Consider the following 20,462-nt stretch of genomic DNA (forward strand, 5'->3'; position numbering starts at 1 on the left):
CATCTGATTAGGATGCCTCCTAGACGTCTCCCTGGTGAGGTGTTCCAGGCACGTCCCACCGGGAGGAAGCACAGGGGGAGACCCAGGAAACGCTGGAGGGACTAAGTTTCTCGCCTGGCCTGGGAGCGCCTTGGGATTCCCCCGGAGGAGCTGACCCAAGTGGCTGGGGAGAGGAACTTCTGGGCCTCCCTACTAAAGCTGTTCTCACACTGTGCGACCTGATGCTCTGATGCGATCTACCTTCACACATGTCTAAAAGTCACTTCGGACTCTGCTCTGCAGTGAGATGGCGCTACTTGGACTTGTCTATCCAGAAGCCAAGCGAGTCGAAGAGGAATATGAAGCTCACTGGAGTGAAACCTGTACCTTGGCAATTTGTGCAATGTTGTGCTGAAAGCCCTAAAAAGAAAAGGCGACAGATTTGGACAAAGACATGGCTGAGCAAACGTGGCTACTACGATCTGTCAATTTTACAGCAAGAACTCCATTTCAAGCTATGCTTCTGTGTTTTCATCTTAGAGGAAGAAGAACAAGAATCCTTGTTTGCCCACTCAGCGATTTTCCCACCACCACCTTACGATGTTGAACTGAATTTCAAACATGTTTGATTTTCTCCCGACCTTACGATTCCTGATCGAGAGGCGGTCGTGTGAGGCTGATCGCCCCTCGTTACCTCCTGTTCACTACACGTCAAACAGCTGAAAGTCTGCCAGATAGAAAAATTCCTGCACAACTGGAGAATCAGCCCGAAAAGGGCAAAAAACGCTTATTCCTGGCTTAAGTTGGTTCTTTTACTTTTAACAGCATTCCAAAAAAATACTGTGTGTTTTTAGATCCTTTACAGAAAAGAAACTGTGCTCTGCTAAATGTGGTTCTAGTAACTGGACCCGTAATGAAAACATTCAGGCAGAAGCACTACAGTGAGAAGAGGGGAGTAATAAATATAAAAATTAAAAATAACACCATCTTCAGTCATTTTTATTATTAAACTTAAGTTAAAAATAGAGAATCGATTAATCGGAAAGAAATCTGAGATTAGGTTTTTAAGCCTTACTGCTCAGCTCTAAATCCAGGCAGTCCAGCTGTTCATTAGCCTATGTAATCCCAGGTAATATTTAATCCTATAAGACAAACCTCTCACTTTAAGAGGAAAAACTCCTCCTGCTCTACTTTAGTATAACTTTCTTTCAAAAGCTGTCCTGAGTGACAGTTTAAGAACGCAGTCTTACATCTTCATTCAACTACTCCTTTATTATTAGTACTGTTTCAAGCGCTTCACTGCAATGCCATTAAAAGGTGGTGACTAGAGAGAAAAATACATCTGGCTAAACTATCCCTTATTTTGCATTTTGTCTGTGTCTGAAGACATCTTGTGCTGCATCCTTTTTTTATTTATGTTGGCAAAAAATGGGAAAAGATGAATGGTGCACTAGCTTAACTGAGAATAAAAAAAAATAGTCACAATCATTATGTTTATTATTTGGCCATTACTACATTTATTGATGCTTATAACCAGGTAACAGTTAGGAGCATTTTGGATGTCTAACCAAATATTACCTTTAATTTTAAAGGAAATTAGAATATTCAGAATTCAAACTTCTGAAAGTACTTTAAAGGAATAGTACACCCAAAACATGATTAGCCTTCATTTTCTACTCACCCCCATGCTGAACAACACTCTGGAGTACTTTTTTGATATCTCAAATGGATCTGGAGATCTGGGAGGCTTCTTGCTGTCTGCTGACATTCAAATAATGGAGGTCTATGGTGCCCGAGGCAGAAAGGTCCATAAAAGTCCACAAAAAACATGTCAATATTCCTCCATACTGCTCGTCCAATGTATTCCAAGTGTCCTGAGTGGGTAGCATCCAGAATTTACTCGAAACGAAGTCATCAGACATGTTCACAAGTCATTTTTTGCAAGTCAAGTCTCAAGTCTTGAGAGCTCAATTCCAAGTCAAGTCTCAAGTCTTGAGAGCTCAAGTCCAAGTCAAGTCTCAAGTCTTGAGAGCTCAAGTCCAAGTCAAGTCTCAAGTCTTGAGAGCTCAAGTCCAAGTCAAGTCTCAAGTCTTGAGAGCTCAAGTCCAAGTCAAGTCTCAAGTCTTGAGAAGGCCTGTCGCAATAATCAATTAATCGCACAAAAAATTCTAATCACTTGATTCATTTAAAAAAGTGTAATAATTTTCGTGCTTGCTTGTTTCTCCTTGTGTTTTCATCTCCGTCACTGAGACGGTATAGCTTAAATATCTATGGAATGATCATTATCTTGAACTGCTAAATGAAAAATACAATTAAAAAAAGCACACGCAAAATTTTTTTCCAGATAAATTTTGCATTTTCTTACAGTATTTACCTGACATTTGAGGTTACAACTTTTTCTAGTTTTAGCAATAAATGTCTGCTCTTTTATTGAAAATGAGGACTGTGGAAAAAAAAACAATCACAATCCTGCCGTCCACGTACTGTTGCGTCAGTGACGTCAGTGTGTTGCACAGGGAAAAATATGATTTATGGTTTTCTTTCATTTAAATGTTAGTTTTATGCTTTGCATGTTTGGAGAGGAAGATATGATTTGTTTTTCTTTGTATTTTCTTCTTGAGCTTTGCATGTTTTGATGTTTCTTTTTTTTATGATTGTTTTCCTTTATTTTAGACTTTTGAATTTTTCCTGCATGTTGGGTTGTTTTGGTTTGTTTTTCCCTTGTGACAATCCATGCGCACTTGACTGAAGTAGTTGTCTGAGGAGGCATTAATTGCGCTGCTTAATGCTGCGCTCAGGTGTGAGCAACGGCTGATTAAAGCCGACATAAAAGGAGTCTGAAGGAAAGGAGAAGGAGAACGGAATCTGCAGGTGACAGAGACGGACGCGCTGCCAGGGGAGATGCAGGTGGGATCCGTGCGCCATGAGGGCGCACAGATGGCCCAGTAAGAAGTATTAGGGCAGAGGAGGAACCTCGCCTGTAAGTAGCGCTCCCCCTCGCTTAAAGCATAAACAGGAATATATCTTCCGACGGGGTTTTTGCGCGTGGATGCTGGCGTTCTCCTTGCTTCTCTTTTTAGCTGGATCGGTCAGGAAAGGGGTGTGGCACGCCAGGGAGTGGAACAGTGCTGGAGTGCCGCAGAGTCTGTGGATCAGCCAGTGGGTGCTGCAGGCCGATCACTCGCACCTGAAGCAGCATAACAAGCGGAGCCCAACTTCCAGCCTGTGATTTTTAAGGAAAACTCTTGAATTTTAGGTTTTATTAGGAGAAGAAAAGGACTGTTTTATTATGCCACTTTTGCTGTGGCTTTTTGTATAAATAAAACACTTGAACCTGAGTGCTTCACGGTTTGGGTCTTTGAGTTTTTTTTTTTTACCTCTTCTGTGTGCGGGTAAGGCGAGCGGCGATCAGTCAAGTTAGTAAAACAAAAAACACTTTAATAAGTGTTTTTACACTGGAATAAAATATTGTTCACAAGTTGGAAATCACGAGTCTCAGTCGAGTCTGAAGTCCTTTAAATGCAAGTCTAAGTCGAGTCTTAAGTCATTAAATATGCGACTTAAGTGCGACTCGAGTACGAGTCACAAACTCGAGTCCCCATCTCTGGAAGTCATTTAGAATGTTTAGAATGTAAACAGTAGTGTATAGGATTTCCTAAAAGCGCGCGCCTGCGCGGCAGACCAAACCAGATGAAAGTGCGCATTCAGCTCGGCAAAGAATTCATGCTTTTCCTCAACACTGAAGTCCTCAGACATTTTTCTTTCGTTGTTTCTTTCTTTGCACAGGTAAACAGCACATTTCTTCTTCTATGCTTGCATTATCGGCAGAGCAGTGTACCTGCATCTGAAGCATAAATCATACCATATATGAAGGTGATGCAGAAGCAATCACTATCAGCAAGTAGTACACCTTTCCATGGTTTTTAAAAAGGTAAAAAATCTAATGCCTGTTACCCACTATTATCCTGTATTTAGAGTTATTTCCACAGTGCAAAGGTTTTCAACATTTCGTCCCTTAGATTGTTGCTGAACAGGAATGTTTTTTAAAGGAGAAGTCTGGTTATATTCAGAATTCAAACTTCTGAAAGTACTTTAAATATGAAATTATTACAAACTGTTCAATTAATAATAAGGGTTTTTGATTAAGAGTAATTTTAATGTGAATGTGCTTTACTGGAGGCATCCATGTTTGTCAAAGAACACTACTGCCACCTACTGGTTTGTGACGTCACTGTGCGGTATCGGCTGTTGATCAAGTCCCAGTGCTGTATCTGGTGTTTGTCACAACGCGCTATTATTCAAGTAATCTTGAAAACATTCTTCTTGCAAATGTTGGCTACATATTACGGGTTTTTTCTCTGGTCAGAAGTTCGATGTCAGGATTTAGAAAGGTGAAATAACAAATGTCATTGTTTCCACTTTTACCCGATGTATTCCAACATCCAGCTGCCATGCACGTGGGCATTGTCAGTTTCACTATAGCTCTGGTGAATTTCAATGGTGAAGTCCTCTGGAAATCTTCAATAATTGTTGTTGATTGCAGATGTGTCTTGTAGTTCCCATTGATTTAGCTTGTAAAGCGGGGAGAATGGCGCTAGGCTTACCGCACCGTGACGTCACTGCTGGAAGATGGCAGGAGGGAGGGGCTACTATATTTGGGCAAAAATGGCAGCTCCCAGACTCTGTGATCGCCACGAAAATTATTACCTTTATTTTTTTACTGATTAACGCTAAATTAATGAAATCACTGCGAACATATTAATTTTAGGTATAAGTAAGGATCCATTGATGATCCTTGCTGAGCGGACTTTTCCTTTAACACCAGTGCAACTGTGAAATTTCTGGCAGAGCAGCAAATGTGCTTTTACCTGAACAGTAGTGTTTAATGTTAGGCTTTATGTGGTAGTTTAATGAGGCTTTGATATTTTGGGCAAAAAACTGGTTTTGATCCCATTGTATGATGGATATAGTAGATTGTCTTGGAGACGTGCAGTGGAGAGAAAGGACATAACTGAATACAACCGACCGCCTGCTTCACACTCACCCCAACACTGCACCCTAGAGCTATACCTACAACTCTGTCTCTCTGCTGCTGCTGCTGTCTATTTTTATCTGTGGCTCCTCCTCCACTACAGCAGACTATTTTCAGACCAACTCCCTCCATGAAGCACCATCTCCTTCTCTTCTCTTCTCTTCTCTTCTCTTCTCTTCTCTTCTCTTCTCTTCTCTTCTCTTTTCTTCATCAGTGAAACATGTTTAGAAGGGAATGTTTAAAGCTCCTTGTTTTCCTGCTCAGCTTGTGTTCCTTAGTTGAAATAAAATTAACTGCTGACTATTCTTTCCTTCTGTCTGACTTCTTTCCTACCCAGTGATCCACTTAATGCCACCTCTCTCTCTCTCTCTCTCTCTCTGCCTCCCCCCTCCATCCATTCACCAGCCCGTAGAGCGTCACAGACACACTCCCCCATATACTCCAGTGACTTTGATGCTGCGAATAATACCTATCTGATTGGATCAAATCGGCTTTCTGATCAGGTTTTTAGGGAAGGAATCAGGATTCTCCGCTTCGGTCCTCCAACCCAGCTGCCCTGTTCTCCTTTCATGCGGTCTCCCTCTCACTGCCTTTTTCTCTGAGCCTCGTTCTAATTTTGGAAACATGGAACCTCGGGGAGTGCTCTTTCAAAGCTATTTACATCTTTGCTGCTCTTCCTCCTCCTCTAATTCTCTCTCTGTCCTCTTCAGCAAGGAGGGGAACAGCGAAAAGATCCTTTGATGTTACGGAGCAGGGGGAACTTGGCTTCTCCTTCGTCTGGGAATTTTGTTGTTGTTCGGCTCACAAAATCAGTCATCGGGAGGGGATTGATATGAACCTGGTTTTCCTTTGTTGGGATTTTTGACCCAGACCAGCCACCGCAACAGAATGAACAAACTTTCCTTCCTTTTGCTAAACACTGATGGATAGCTCACCAAGTTCACCAGCCGTTGTCACTGTTTTCAGGAGCCAGCAGAGGATTTAGGGAGATCTATGGAAGCCTGGTCTCTTATCATTTACTATTACTCTAATCCCCTAAATCCCATTGGAGAGAGAACTTCCTGGAAACCATACCTGCTTTGAAGAAGAAGAGGAATTAATTAAGGTGTCGGAGACCAATCAAAACAACACAAACCAAGCAGCCACAGAAGTCCCAAGCAAATCTGCGATCCCAACCGAGGCTGGATTACGCAATAAAACACTTGTGCTTGTGTTTTTTTTTTTTAACTTGATGGGGCAGTTAAGACCTAATTGAGTATTTTTGTTCCACAATCTGTGGCAGATTTAGCCTCTCTTAAACTATGCTGCTACATCTGAGGTGCAGCTGACTGCTTTCCCTTCACCTACTTAAGCAGCAGTTTTTTGTCCTGGCATGCTGGTGCATCCCACAGTGACAGGATTGTGCACCATGCTGCAGACCATCTATGAGACTGAATCCTGTTTTTCCACTGGCAGCACAGACAGCCGCCACAAGCCTCTGGAGCTCCTCAACGGCAGCAGGGGCACTGGTGCTGACATGACTGCTGCTGGTGAGTCATCTCTGGGAAGGTAGAGGTGGGGATGTTAGAAAATGGTGTTTGATGAAATGAATGAATGCATTTGCCTGTTTTAAACAAGCCTTTCATATGTGAGATTATAAAGTGTTTGTATATTTGATTGATGGAGTGGGGTATGAGAATGTAGCTGGCTGGCATTCTCTAATAGAGAATGGAAGATTTGATAGGGTGCAGTTTTAGGAGGAAACCCGCAGGTCTTAGATCCCATGTGGAAGAGGCAGGTGTGTGATTCTATTTCGGACACTTAATAAGCATGAACAGCGGTCAGTCTTTTGAGCTGTAACTTACAAAGTGGCTCATGAAGGTATTCATATACCTTTATTTCTGAATTCAGTGGTGTTAGAAAATGTGAAATTTATGATGTGCATTTGATGCAGCCTCCTTCCCTATGATGTGCCAATATAAACCCTTTTACCTTGAGGAGTCACTTAATAATCCCTATGTTGGAGGGGGAAAAAAAAGAGTAAAATTTAACCCTTAAGACAAGGTATAGAGGACAATCTTTTATTTGTGGGTGGATCGTCCAAATAAATGTTCCTCCTAATTGTGAGTTATTCTGGTGATATGTTTGTGTATAGTCATCCTACCTGCCCGTCCCGTTAGTTGTTTTTTTCTGCGCATGCGCACTTTCAGCTGCGTATATGTGTTGTGGGCTACGGTTTCAGACAGTCATTGAAGCTCACCTTTCTCAAGGCGGTTCCTTGAAAACGGTGAGCGTAGATAAATTGTCTACCAACTTTATGAGAAGAAAATCAAGGCCTCAGAAGAGGCAGATATATCCCAGAATGCTTTGCACGGAGAGCTCTCATCGCAAAGCATTATGGGATTTGCTGTCATAGCGGCCTGCTGTCGCAATAGGCTTCTTCTACCCAACAGTGACGACTAATAACAAAAGTGGCCGGGCACCGCATGGTGGAGGAGGAGTTACGTGACCAACGGAGCAAAAAGCAGTGATCATCTGCCCACAACAGTCACTTAAATTAATTCACTATAAATTCCTCTATATGATGAACTCTATATAGTGATTGAGGGATTTAGGGGTTAGTTTTTAGACACAGTAAGCTTGTATAAGGTATGAGAACAGCAACTTTTGAACCGGGCGTGCACAAGGACAAAATGGGCTTGTGCACGCTTTCGCACGCATTTAATAGGCGATCCCTCTCGGGGGCGGGTTCAGGGTTGGGCATATCCCTTATTTTTTCTTAAGTGGAGAGGGTGGGTCTTTTAAAAAAATCATCCTCCACAATACCTTTCACACAGCAACATCCTGAAAAAACATGGTGGTTGCAGCATCCTGTTGTAGGGCTTCTTTTGCATGAGTGAGGTAGCTGCTCAAAGTTGATGGACTTAATATGCAAAAACAGCATATTCTGCAGAATTTATTGGAATGGTCTCATCAAGAACATCATATACACACCAGCACATTTTTAGGGATTCCTTTTTAATTCAGTGGATTCTGAATGTTCATAGCCCTTGATATTATTTAAAGATAATGCAGTTTTTCTTACTGGAGGGAACTAAACAATTATGTCTTTGAAAATAAATCTAAATAAATTACTTTAGTGTTTATTAAAAGAAAAATGGAAGCATGATTTTTTTTTATTTGCAAAAAAATCATTCATTGCTTGCCTATTGCTTGATTTTCGATGCCTGCACAGATTAAGGTCAAACGTATCAAAGTTGCTGCTGAAGCGCGTCCAGTAATGTGTGTCCAGATGGTTCCGATGATTCTGCTGCTCCTGTGTTCAATGGCAGAGTGGCTTCGCTGTATTAGCTGTGATCAGTGGGTAAAACATAGAAAAGTGTTTTCAGGTGAGAGAGTCCACCTGAAAATATCATCTGTGCAGACAGTTCATCAAGATTATGATCCTACCCTCAACTATTATTTGACTGTAGGAGCTACTCAGACCCCCACATCCCGGAGGTGCACTGTCACTGGGAATCCCCAGCAGCTGCTGCCTCAGGCCTTTTGGGGGTTTTCCCCTACTGTTTGTGGCGGCTGGAAGTAGATGTTATGTTTTTCAGGCACCAGGATAATAAAAGTGAACACATTTTGCTGGCAGGTTTCGACATTTTAAGTGAATTTAGGTGTAAATAAACTGTTTCATAGGAGTGATCATAACGACCTGCATTAGAGGTGCTGTGTCTGTCTCCCTGACAGCTCCCAGTTCAGCTACTCAGATGCTTCAAGATGCGCTGCTCCTGCTGCTCTAGATGCACTGCTGTACCTTTGGATGCACCTTAATGTGCATCAACCATAGACTTTACAGGGAAACCAGCTTCTTCTGCTACTCAAAGTGCGTTAGGTTTGAACGTAGCATAACAGTAATCTTAGATTAAATTCTTTTGTGGAGATGAGGGTTATAATGTACCTGCATCATGGCGACTCGATTCAGTATCGATTTCCTGACCCAGCGATTCGATTATTTTTGATACTCAGGAATACACCACGGTATGATTCGATTCGATTAATTGGTTCTATTTTATTTTAATTATTTTTTTACACCTTACAGGCTAGAAAATTTTTCAAATTTGAATTAAATCAATGAAAGCTGCAATAAGGTTATGCTTTTTTTTTTTTTTTTTTTTAGAAACAACAGCAAATAACAGAAGTAGAAAAGTTTTACTCCACCTGTTCCTAATAAAACCTCATTCACTGAAAAATAATAATACCTCTGTGATATAGATTCTGAAAGGCCTTGCATAAAAAAATACTGCACAAAATCATTGCACTCATTGCACTGATTTTGTGCAGTATTTTTTTTATGCAAGGCCTTTCAGAATCTATCTATCAATACCTGGGCTCCAGAGTGTTGACGTCCCCGCCCCCTCCACAGACGCTCTGCTGCACCTCTCCCAAATTGTAGCTGACCGCAGACAGGAGGCCGGCTTATTTGGTTTTTATGACCGAAATTGCGGAAAACAACTCTTGAAGTTGGACCCACTGAGAGCGAGGTGCTCGAGAACACTGGGACCCTTTTTCCACCTGGATCCCCGCTCTTTTTGGTCCTCATGTCCCTCCGTAGTCAGACTAAACTCGCCCCCACTTCCTCACCGCCTCGGCCGTATCTAGACCCCCAGCGTAGCACAGACCACACTTCAGTATTGAGCATAAATCAAAAATGTCTGTGTCAAGCTCACTGTGACACACTGCTGTAAGAGTATAACGAGGAAGCGAGGTAGGAGGGAAAAATAGGTTTAGCGCCACCGCAGCACGGGAGGGAGAATTACGTCCAGGAGCAAATGGATAAAAATAGACCAGAGGAAAAAAAAAAACATGAATCGATTCTCTTGCAGACGTATCGATGCATCGAATCGTCGGCTGTTGGATCAATGCATCGATACAAAATGATTATTATTTACACCCCTACTTTACTGGAGGCATCCATGTTTGTCAAAGAACACTACTGCCACCTACTGGTTAGTGACGTCACGGTGCGGTATCGGCTGTTGATCAAAGTCCCAGTGCTGTATCTGGTGTTTGTCACAACGCGCTATTATCCAAGTCATCTTGAAAACATTCTTCTTCCAAATGTTGGCTACATATTACGGGTTTTTTTCTCTGGCCAGAAGTTCGATGGCAAATCCTCCCTCTTCAAGTTGGCGATCCAACGACCAACCCGTCCGTGGAGGATGCCTCCAGTAAAGCACATTCAAAGAAATTACTCTTAATTAAAAACATTTATCAGTTATTGAACAGTATGTAACAATTTTACATTTAAAGTACTCTGAGAAGTTTGAATTCTGAATATGATGATGGGATGTTGTACTTTCCACCACACACAGGATCACGATTTCACAGCACTTGACTAAAACACAATCCCTGTGGTACAGTGAGAATAATATTTTTTGTGTTTTTAAGTACAGTAAAGTTCGAGGTTTTAATTTGCAAAATGATAAAAAGTCATGAGGTCTTCAACCTCATGCAAAACACTGTATGTTAGTGTTATAGAAAAGGCAAAGGAGAGGACCTAAAGAGCTGTGTTCATCAAACTAAGTATAACTGAATAGATGTTTTCAAAGATATTATGAGGGCTTCAACCGAAAACACAATACCAGTAGTGGATGACCTACAGTTTACCAACCTACCCTAAAGTCTCTATAGCAACAGCTCTCATGAGGCCTCTTGTCTCTGTCTCTTAGCTTCTAATTTGTCTAAAGTACACACGGCTATTATCCTATTTTTACCGCACTCTCGGTCTTGCTAGCTCTATTCTCCCTCTCTCTCCCTTAGCTGAGTGTTTTGCAGGGCTGACGTCATGGAGCCTATTTTCTTTTTGCAAAACAAAATGAGAAAGAGAGTAAAAGCGAGGAGGTTCTGAGGTAAGAAACACCGGTCTCCAGAAATACCTCCCCTGGCAGCAGCAGTGTGACTGACTGAAAACAAAAAGAGCACAAAGAAAAATGTTGCCTTTTTTTAGATCTGCACACATTTGAATTTACCTGAGAGTATCTGAACACTGCATCTGTGTGCAGACTCATGCAGATCTAGCCAATCCATCGATATTTTGGATTGGTTAAGTCTAGGGCTGCAACTAACGATTATTTTGCAAAGTGATTAATCTGTAGATTATTTTTTAGATTAATTGATTAATAATTGAATAACCAAAGGTTCCTTAAAAAAGACTGATTTACGAAATTAAACCAGTTTCCACTTTAGCAGTTCTGAACCGACCATATTGATATACAGAATATTTTTTTAAATTTTAAATGAGGATTTTTAGATATTTGTTTTTACAATTTTGATAAAGTTACTGCTCTAATTGGGTGGCTCTTTCATTTAAAGGCATGTTGTATAGTCTCTACTCTCCAGTTAATGATAAATTGGTTACCAAATTAGTCGGTGATTATTTAAATAATTAATTAATCACAATTAAGTCGATTAATGTTTCAGCCCTAGTTAAAACCACTGGTGTGGTCAGAACCACCAGGAGCTTGACCCACCTTCCCATTGGCACATTGTCTCCTTTCAACGTCCTCAACAACACATTGTGCTGTAGATCACTTCCGGTTTTATGAACTCAATCAGGATTTTGGTAGTCAATCACAAAATCAATATCTGCCGAGGAATGCACGGCATCAAATCCATTAAATCTTCAGTACTGTTGTCTCATTAACGTTGTTTTTAGTGTAGAAATTAGGAGATGAAAACGCATCATGAATTGATCACTGTTGGAGTGAGAAGGATGCAGGGGAGACATGCTTTTTTAAATTGAGATGGAAGAAAGAGAAAATACTGTTGATAAAGAATGAAGTGGTTAGTTCTCTTAAAAGGTTTCTTGGCAGCTTTTGAAAAAGCAGTTTCAATTCAGCCCTGGAAGGACTGTTTCGTCGTGCTACCTCCAAGCCGCACCAGCAAGCTGCCGCCTCTCCCCCTGTTCCACGAGCTTAGCTCTGGCAGGGGGCATGGCTGGTTATGGGGCTCCTCAGCCAATGTTCTCACACTGATTTCCAGCTGCTTGTTTGAGTTCTAGAACCCTGTTTCACCTTACCACTGGTGTCTGGGGGATTCACCCCTGCTGTTGTGTGCTCTCTGACCAAAAAAAACTTGGACCAAGCGCAGGAGAAACATGCGTGTCTGCTCAGAGACTCAAAAATGCAACAGGTCATGGCCGATCATGTGAAAATCAGGCAATTTCTGAGCATTGACTACTGCAAATCTAATATTTAGGTAGCAGCATCTTCTTTGGGAATGCTAGTTAATGTTGATATTAGGGGTGAGACAATTAATCAGATTAGTCATGATTAAACAATTATTGAAATAATCATCATCTAATGTAGCAAGCTGTGAATGGTTTACTAGAGTGTAGAGAATCTAAAACGTGCCTTTAGCTGACAGAGCAACCCACTTTTAGCAGCAATTACACCAAAATTGTAAAAAAAAAATACATAAACTTTTTGCATTTAAGATTAAAATCTTTTTCGTCTGTCAATCTTCTCTATCCAGAAATCCTCAAGTGCAAACATTTTAGTTTCACCTGGTTTAATTTGGTCAAAAGTCTTCTTTAAGGAACCTTTTGCTATCAGATTATCAATCAGTTAATGTGAAAAGTAATCGACAGATTAATCGATTGCAAAATAATCGTTAGATGTCAGGTTGTTTCCATGTCAGAAACAACCTGAGCCATGTAAGGTTCCTCAGATTTTTGTCTCAATAAGAAAAAAAAATATGTAAAAGGTGAAACATCTTGAAATATAATCCCTAAAGTTAAAGGTCAGTGTGTCTGATAAAGGTGTTGTTTAAAAAATATTAGAAAAACTTTGCTCTGCTTCACAAGTGTATACTCCAGTCTATGACACAAAAAAATCCCATTATGATCCATTGAAGTATGTGTTATGTCAATATTTTGAAAATAAAATTGTTTATTTTCTCTCTCCTTGAACCCCAGTCGGCCCTAACTCTGCTGGGGATTTCTTCCTGTTAACAGGGAGTTTTTCTTCTTCACTGTCGCTACAAGCATGCTTAGTGTGAGGGATTGCTGAAGAGTCAATGAGTCGATGCAATCAACTGCTTTTCCTTAGATAGAAAAGTTTGAATCAGTTTAACTGTATGATTTGGTTGAACTGTTTCTGTAAAGTGCCTTGAGCTGACATGTGTTGTGAATTGGCACTTTTTAAATAAACTGAATTGAATATTACTAAAGCCCAGCTAATCTTGCAGTGTTGCTTGTTATTTAGCATGGTGGCTTCAAATACAATTTTGTTGTCATAAGCTCTGCTTTATAATTTTTATGTGCAAAACAAACAGTTCAAACTCCTAACTTGCTTGATCATTTTCTTGATCATGAGTCAGTTTATAACTACTGTGAAAAGTGGCTAAAATTCAGCTAAGAAACTTTCTGGATGGAGTGAAATGGTACCTCAGTTTCACCTCTTTGTCAGACTGCATGTGAGTGTGTGTTTACCAGACTATAAATGTCCCTGCTTTGACGTCAGACGCTTGCTGCTGTGGAATGCGGCTCTCTTGCCAAGCGGACTGTTGTACACACACTCACAGAGCTGTCTCTCACGTACACACACACTCCCACACAGGCACACACTCCCAAACACACACCCAGACACAGAGACAGTTTGTGGTAGTGGAAGGGAGACACATGCGTCACAGTAAAGCGCCGGGATATTTGTTTAGGTTATTTAGATATGAGCAGTTGCATATGTCTAAATATAAAAACATTTTAAAAAAGCAAACAAACACACACATAGCCATGTTTATCTACATTTTTCAGTTTCAGGTTTTCATCCACAGTAACTGTTACAAAGCAGAAACTGTAAGGATGAGCTTTAACCGCCTCTGGGTAAGGTCCAAGTATTTTTTTAGAAAGGATTCTCTTAAATATTCACAAGATGCACAAATATAATATATATTTCATAAATTAGCCTTCTGATCAGGCTTGGATAAAAATTACTTATTAGAAAAGGACCTCTGAGAAGGTATTAAACATACCTTTCACTGCACTACATTTTTGTATTTATAGTGTTATATTAGTTGGCTGATGTAATGTTCTGATTATGTCACGTTTAATGTAAAAGAATCAAAAATAAGATTAAAAAACCTGTTGTATCACTTGGTTATTGAAATACAATAGTAGCCATTACAAATTTCCCCACTTTCCTCGTTGGGCCCTTGGCTGGTCCCCTACAATTCCTTTTTAAACATCAAACTTTGTAATAAAATATTATTTTTGTCATGATTTGTGGACATTAAGATTTAAAGAGAAGCGTCATCTCCTGGTCGTCAGACCCTGTAATTCAGTGAAAGGTTGGAGTCAGAGTAAAAAAAAAAAAAATATCCAAGAGGGGGGTCACTCCACTGGCTGGAAGTTGGAGGGGATTTTGCTGACAGCTGCAGGCAGGAAGGCTGGGAGGGGCCATTTTGAATGGCTGCTACTATAACTGACATTTTCAATGTTCAAAGTCATTAATAGCGTATGGTTGGCTCCTTGGATTTTCTGTTTCTGAATAAAAAGAGAAAAAAGTAACAATCTGTTGGTAATTTCAAGTTTCTTTAACCCCTTGAACCCTACGGACCCACCGGCGGGTCCAGCTGCTACATGACCTTGTAGTTTTACCAAACCCCCAGTTTTGATGTAAAAAACATATTTGGCACAGTTTGGTGACATTTATGGATAAATGTGCCAAAATGGCCTCTCCGCCTAAGAAATTTCTCACTAATACCATTCTAAAATAAATATGATTCATCTGATTGAGTCCACATTTTGTATATTTTTACACAACATTTAGATTTGAAAGTCTGTACTACTTTTTTGTGCTATAAATAATATTTTGGTAGTGTTTTGCAATGTTTATTTCAAAGAAAATTTTGGCGAGGTTCAAAAATTGCAAAATATTTTGTATTTTGTCCCTAATATTTCAGGCAGGGTCAAAGCTACAATGGTGCTGACACCAGAAAACCATTCTATGACATCTTACCTTTACAGACGTACCAAAAGTTTCTTCTTAAATCTAATAGCTTTGAGGCTATAAGTTATTTACTTTTGTGTGTTTTTGTCAGGCAGAAATTTATTTATATCCCCTTAGGGTTTAAGAGGTTAAGTGAAAAAAAAAAAAAAAATCTAAAATAAAAAAAGCTATTTTTTAATGTTTAAATTACAGACATGCCTAATCTTTATCAGTCTACCATTTTGGACCATCTGCAGAAAGTTGTGTTCTGAACATCTGCTGCATTGCATGTTCAATCGACACCAAAACGGCAAACATTTCATCGCTGACACTTTTGTCTTCTTTAAATTATGCTGTGACTAACAGTCATTATGCGGTATTGATGTTTACATTAAACCAGTTCAACTCACATCTTAGTTTCCTGATGACATTACATTATTGTCATTACCTAACTATAATTGTTAACTAGGCTTTTTAACTTTTTTATTAGCTTGTAACCTTTTTTACAAAACTTAATGTACAATAGGTAATATATCATTCAAGGGTTCATCTAATTGATCAAATGCCAAAATAAGATGTACAGCCATGCAGCAGTATCTTTGCTGAATGGCTGGATATAGATCTTGTTCTTCTAGACATCACTGAGGGACGGGGAGGGATATTTGTAAGGGGTATGCAAGTGATCAAAAACGGTAACTTGCCCTATAAAGGTTTGAAAAGTGTTACAAGTTATCAAATTTTCTAAAACATTGTTTTTATTTTCTCCTGACCGTCTTTCCACATCTTTTTACTTAAAGAGTCTTTTAAGCTGATCATTTTCTATAGCTTAGATTTAACTGCAACAGTTGTAAAAATTAATTTCTGGAGCCAAACTTCTCTCACTCTAACTACAGCAGTATATTTTCTTTTTTAATTGGATGGCTAAAAGTAATATAAAACACTTAACATTAAACACAACTTATTTTTAATTATTACAATTACCGGTATTTATTTTTGGATTTAGGTTTCAAAGACATCATGGGTGTTTTCTTTTTGCAATCTAGTTTTGAAACATACACAGATTTTCTCTATATACTGCATTATATTTAAATCTCATTTAATCTAATACAAATGTTTTTCAAGGTCTTTTATAGCATGCTGTTTTGTTCAATGGTGGTTCTGATGCCAATTTTGAACAGTTATCTCTCTTGTTATAGAACAGATTATTTCCCCTGATGAAACCAGAGTTCTGAGTGATCGCCTGATGGAAATAATGATTCAGTTGAGCCATATTATCACATTTTCTCGCAGAAAACTCTGACAGGTTAAAGTAAAATACATCAAATCATCAGCTTTCAAAGCAAGCACAAAACACCCCTGAAGTTGGAAAAATTAGCAATGACTAAACATGATTGATTGAAACCCCAGAAGGAAGGCCAGATTCTATTCATGACTGGAAAAAAATCAGGTAGTAAATGACCAATGATTTAAACACGTTATTTATTTATGTGGTTCTGTATAAAAAGTTAAACTAATTTAGATTGATTACACATCAATTATATATATATATATAAAGAAAATGTATAACTTTACTATTAATTCCTGTTGCTGGATGCAATCAACTTTGTTTATTATTTCAAAGATTCAGAAATAATCATTAAATCAAAAGACATTCTCAGTCATACTCTAGTCTATTGAGATGCAAGAAGACATTGTGCAAAGACAAGATACTTAAAAGAAAAGCAGATCTAGTTCCCCTACTGTCACTCCTTACTATCTGATCATAGTCCCAGGCCAAACTAGTTCCAATCCTCCTGGACAGAGCTAACCAGCTTGGCATTACCGTCAATGTTGCTGTTTAATGAGATTATAAGACATGTGAGATGCAGAACTAGAAAGTGTGGCAGCTGACCATGAAGAGCGCATTACAAAGGTCAGACTTCACTGTGTGAGTAAGTCCTAATTGAATCTACTTCCTGGCATGCAGGTAGGAAATATCCTGACCTCCCAGCTTGTGGTAGCAACGTTTCCCAGGAAGTGGCCTAATCCTACATCCAGGCTAGTTTCCCCATGTTTTTAGACTTGTTAACCCCTTTGGGCATTTTGTCTGAACATGAATTTTCGTTGTGATCACTGAGTCTGGGAGCGGCCGTTTTTGCCCAAATATAGTGCCTCACTCCTGACATCATCCGGCAGTGACGTCACGGTGCGGTAAGCCTAGCGCCATTCTCCCTGCTTTACAAGCAAAATCAATGGGAACTACTGGACACATCTGCAATCAACAACAATTATTGAACATTTCCAGAGGACTTCACCATTGAAATTCACCAGAGCTATAGTGAAACTGACAATGCCCACATGCATGGCAGCTGGATGTTGGAATACATCGGGTAAAAGTGAAAAGAAAAAAAAATTTGGATTGCCAACTTGAAGAGGGAGGATTTGCCATCGAACTTCTGGCCAGAGAAAAAACACGTAATATGTAGCCAACATTTGAAAGAAGAATGTTTTCAAGATGACTTGGATAATAGCGCGTTGTGACAAACACCAGATACAGCACTAGGCCTTGATCAACAGCCGATACCGCACCGTGACGTCACAAACCAGTAGGTGGCAGTAGTGTTCTTTGACAAACATGGATGTCTACAGTAATGCACATTCAGATGAAATTACTCTTAATTAAAACACTTATCATTTATTAAACAGTATGGAATAATTTCATATTTGAATTACTTTCAGAAGTTTGTATTCTGAATATTACCGACTTTTCCTTTAAACTTGAGGAATTGGGAACACAATACTGAACAAAAATTATAGTCAGACTGAAACCATATCTTTTTATATTGTTTTCGTCATTCAGGACACCTGAGCTTGCTTTGATGAGCTCAGGTGTGGAAAATCAGCTGATCCCAGGCTGTTTTCTACATCCAATCTGTTCCTCAGCTTAGTTTTATTGTGTGTCAAAGCTGAAGGTGAACTCAAATATGTAAGAATAAATTATTTTTTGGTTGAAAAAAGCTTGTTCTATGGGTCCTCACAAAGCAGAACAGATCCCAGCCCTATTTCATCGTATTACCTGAGAAATAATATACATATTTTTTAACTCCTTGCAATGCACTCATGAACCACTAGGAGTACAAGTACTTGTGCCCCTGGTTGCGAGTCACTGCTCTAGGCAACCATACGCACAAATGACAGCAAGATATTTCTACAGTCTCTGTACATTATTTGTGATAAGTTCTTTTGACAATCTGATGAGTTTCTACATACGTAACCTGACAGGTTTAGACCCGCCACAAACCCTCCCATGCCTGCTAAACATAATTATTAATGGAAAACATCTTCATTTTTTTTTCATCTCTCCAAATTTTGTCGCCAACTTTATGCGATATTTTGCATCCTCTGTGACAGTTTTGTTTTTCCAGCAGTAATCATTCTCCTCTGTGTCCTTCAGCTGAAACGTGCTGAATATACTTTATACTAATGCCAAGGTAACAGTGTTACGGCTAATGTTAGGTTTGTGCCTATTTTAGGGAGGCAGGACACTGTGTCCCTGACTTTCACTACCACTGTTTGTGTGAAGGAAATAGAAGCTGACTTGATACACTCTGTGGAAATTCCTGAGGGACGTAACACTGTTCACTGTCCAAGGCTAATCATTTACTTCTCTCTGTTTTTCTCCCTCAGTCTTGGAGGTAAATAGCAGCCTACCATCAGGTATGCAGAGCCCAGTCGAAGAAACAAGTGAGCAACGAGGAGGCGGGGGGGAAGGCGGTGAGTTTCCTCCCAAGAAAAACAAGCAGAATCAGATAATACGAAATATAAAACTACACACACTTTCAGATTTAGGATTTTACGCATCAGAACATAAACAAAATGCGCTCATCTTAACGAGGTTCAAAAGTACTTGAATATAACTCAAAATAGACACATTTTAAAAAATGTTAACTTTGCATTAGAAGTGTCTGATTTTATAGATGGTAGTAACTTTGTTATAGGGCTGAGAAATGGCTTCATCCAGCCGTTACATTTCTCAGATTCAAGGCAACAAAACCCCCAAATCTTTTGAGGATAGGTGCTGACTTAAAAGAAGAGGGGCTCAAAATCCATGAGGAGGTTGCTGCTGCTTAGTTTATTAAAGCTACAGTGTGTAATAATTACAGGGATATAAAGTCAGAAATTTAATATATTATACATAACTATGTTATTTATCATCACCTATGAGCTCAGCCATTTAACCATAATATTTGCGTTGCCTTAGAATTCGTTATTTATAATTACATAGGAGCGGGTCTCGCAGCCATGGAGGCTGACATCTTTGCGCTACGGCAAGCGCAGAGGCAACAAACTAGCGATTGCGAGATCGCCCATTACGCTCGAAAATAACTACGGCAAGTTGAGAGAGATTAACTGAGACGGTACTGAACAGTAGATGGCAGTACTATGCCTGAGAAGCGTTTAGTCTGCCTGAAACCAAAGAAGAAGAAGAAGCAGGTATACTGCGCCTCAGTAACAAGAAAGGTGAACAAGGCGGCAGGCGCGAGTGACTTTGCAAACTGTTTGGCACTGTGTGGCCAAACATCAGACGAATGGAGGATCGTGCCTACTTTGTATCACAACGAAAAGCGGCGGACACCGAACCCCCGTCATCTAAGAAGCGGAAACACGACGAGAATAAACGCAAGCGTGACAAGAAACGACAAAAAACACGGATCAACATTGGCACGGCATTTACACGATGGAAGTCACTGATGGAGGAAAAAGGTTTTCAAAGTGACGCTCAAGTTGCCAGTTTTCTCTTGGACAGGTAAATAATCCTACACACACAATTGTCTAATATCACTGCAGTTTTTGGAGTACAGAATGCTCAGACCTGTCTAAAACAATAACATGCTGCGTGATGATGCTGTTACTCTCCAGTATACTTATTCAGCAACGTCCCTGACGTTTCACAGGTAATGATTCAGTAATTTTCTGTAAAATAATTTTCTGGATATATACCTCGGTTACTTCTCTCCGGCTCCTTTGGAGATCTTCAAGCCTTTCTTCCTCTGCTCTCACCCCGCTGGCTCCCCTCCCTCGCCTGGCCCTAGCTGCACGCCCACCCCGGCCTCTCTGCCCTCGCCCTCTTCCTCGCCTTGTAACCCCCGTGCCACAAACAAGACTTGGACTCTGTAAACGGGGAATATATATTCTTCCAGCGAACACAATCTTGCTGTTAAACTAATGACTACAATTCCTTCGTCTGTTTATATCACCATGCAAAGCAGCTCACCAAAACGTCACAACGATGTAGAAAAAATAACGGGTATATTTATTATCTAAAGTCTACATGAAATCTATACCCTACACAGACTAATGAAATACTATCTGTAAAATTATCTATGTAAACAAACCTCATCACTTGAGAAGGTAGGTGATTCCGACGTCGTGGAAGACATTTTGTCCCCTAACGCTTGCCGTACTGTTGGGGGGGAGAAGCGGTGGGGGGGAGATGTTCATGTTGCTGCGGTCTG

General features: G+C 39.9%; 1 protein-coding gene across 4 annotated transcripts in view; it reads left to right on the forward strand.

Moving 5' to 3' along the window:
* hdac5 (histone deacetylase 5) overlaps window positions 1-20,462 on the forward strand; it is a 117,173-nt gene that overhangs the window by 34,089 nt on the left and 62,622 nt on the right. For 2 of the 4 annotated variants that reach the window (XM_038307864.1, XM_038307863.1), the window contains exon 3: window positions 18,634-18,720. In XM_038307864.1, the coding sequence (XP_038163792.1) occupies window positions 18,634-18,720 (87 nt within the window). Of the gene's footprint in view, window positions 1-5,397; window positions 6,541-18,633; window positions 18,721-20,462 lie in introns of those variants that run through there. The other 2 variants (XM_038307862.1, XM_038307860.1) reach the window with 2 other exon arrangements.

This window comes from Cyprinodon tularosa, unplaced genomic scaffold (genome assembly GCF_016077235.1).
Source record: "Cyprinodon tularosa strain WSP-4 unplaced genomic scaffold, ASM1607723v1 ctg622, whole genome shotgun sequence".
NCBI lineage: Eukaryota > Metazoa > Chordata > Actinopteri > Cyprinodontiformes > Cyprinodontidae > Cyprinodon > Cyprinodon tularosa.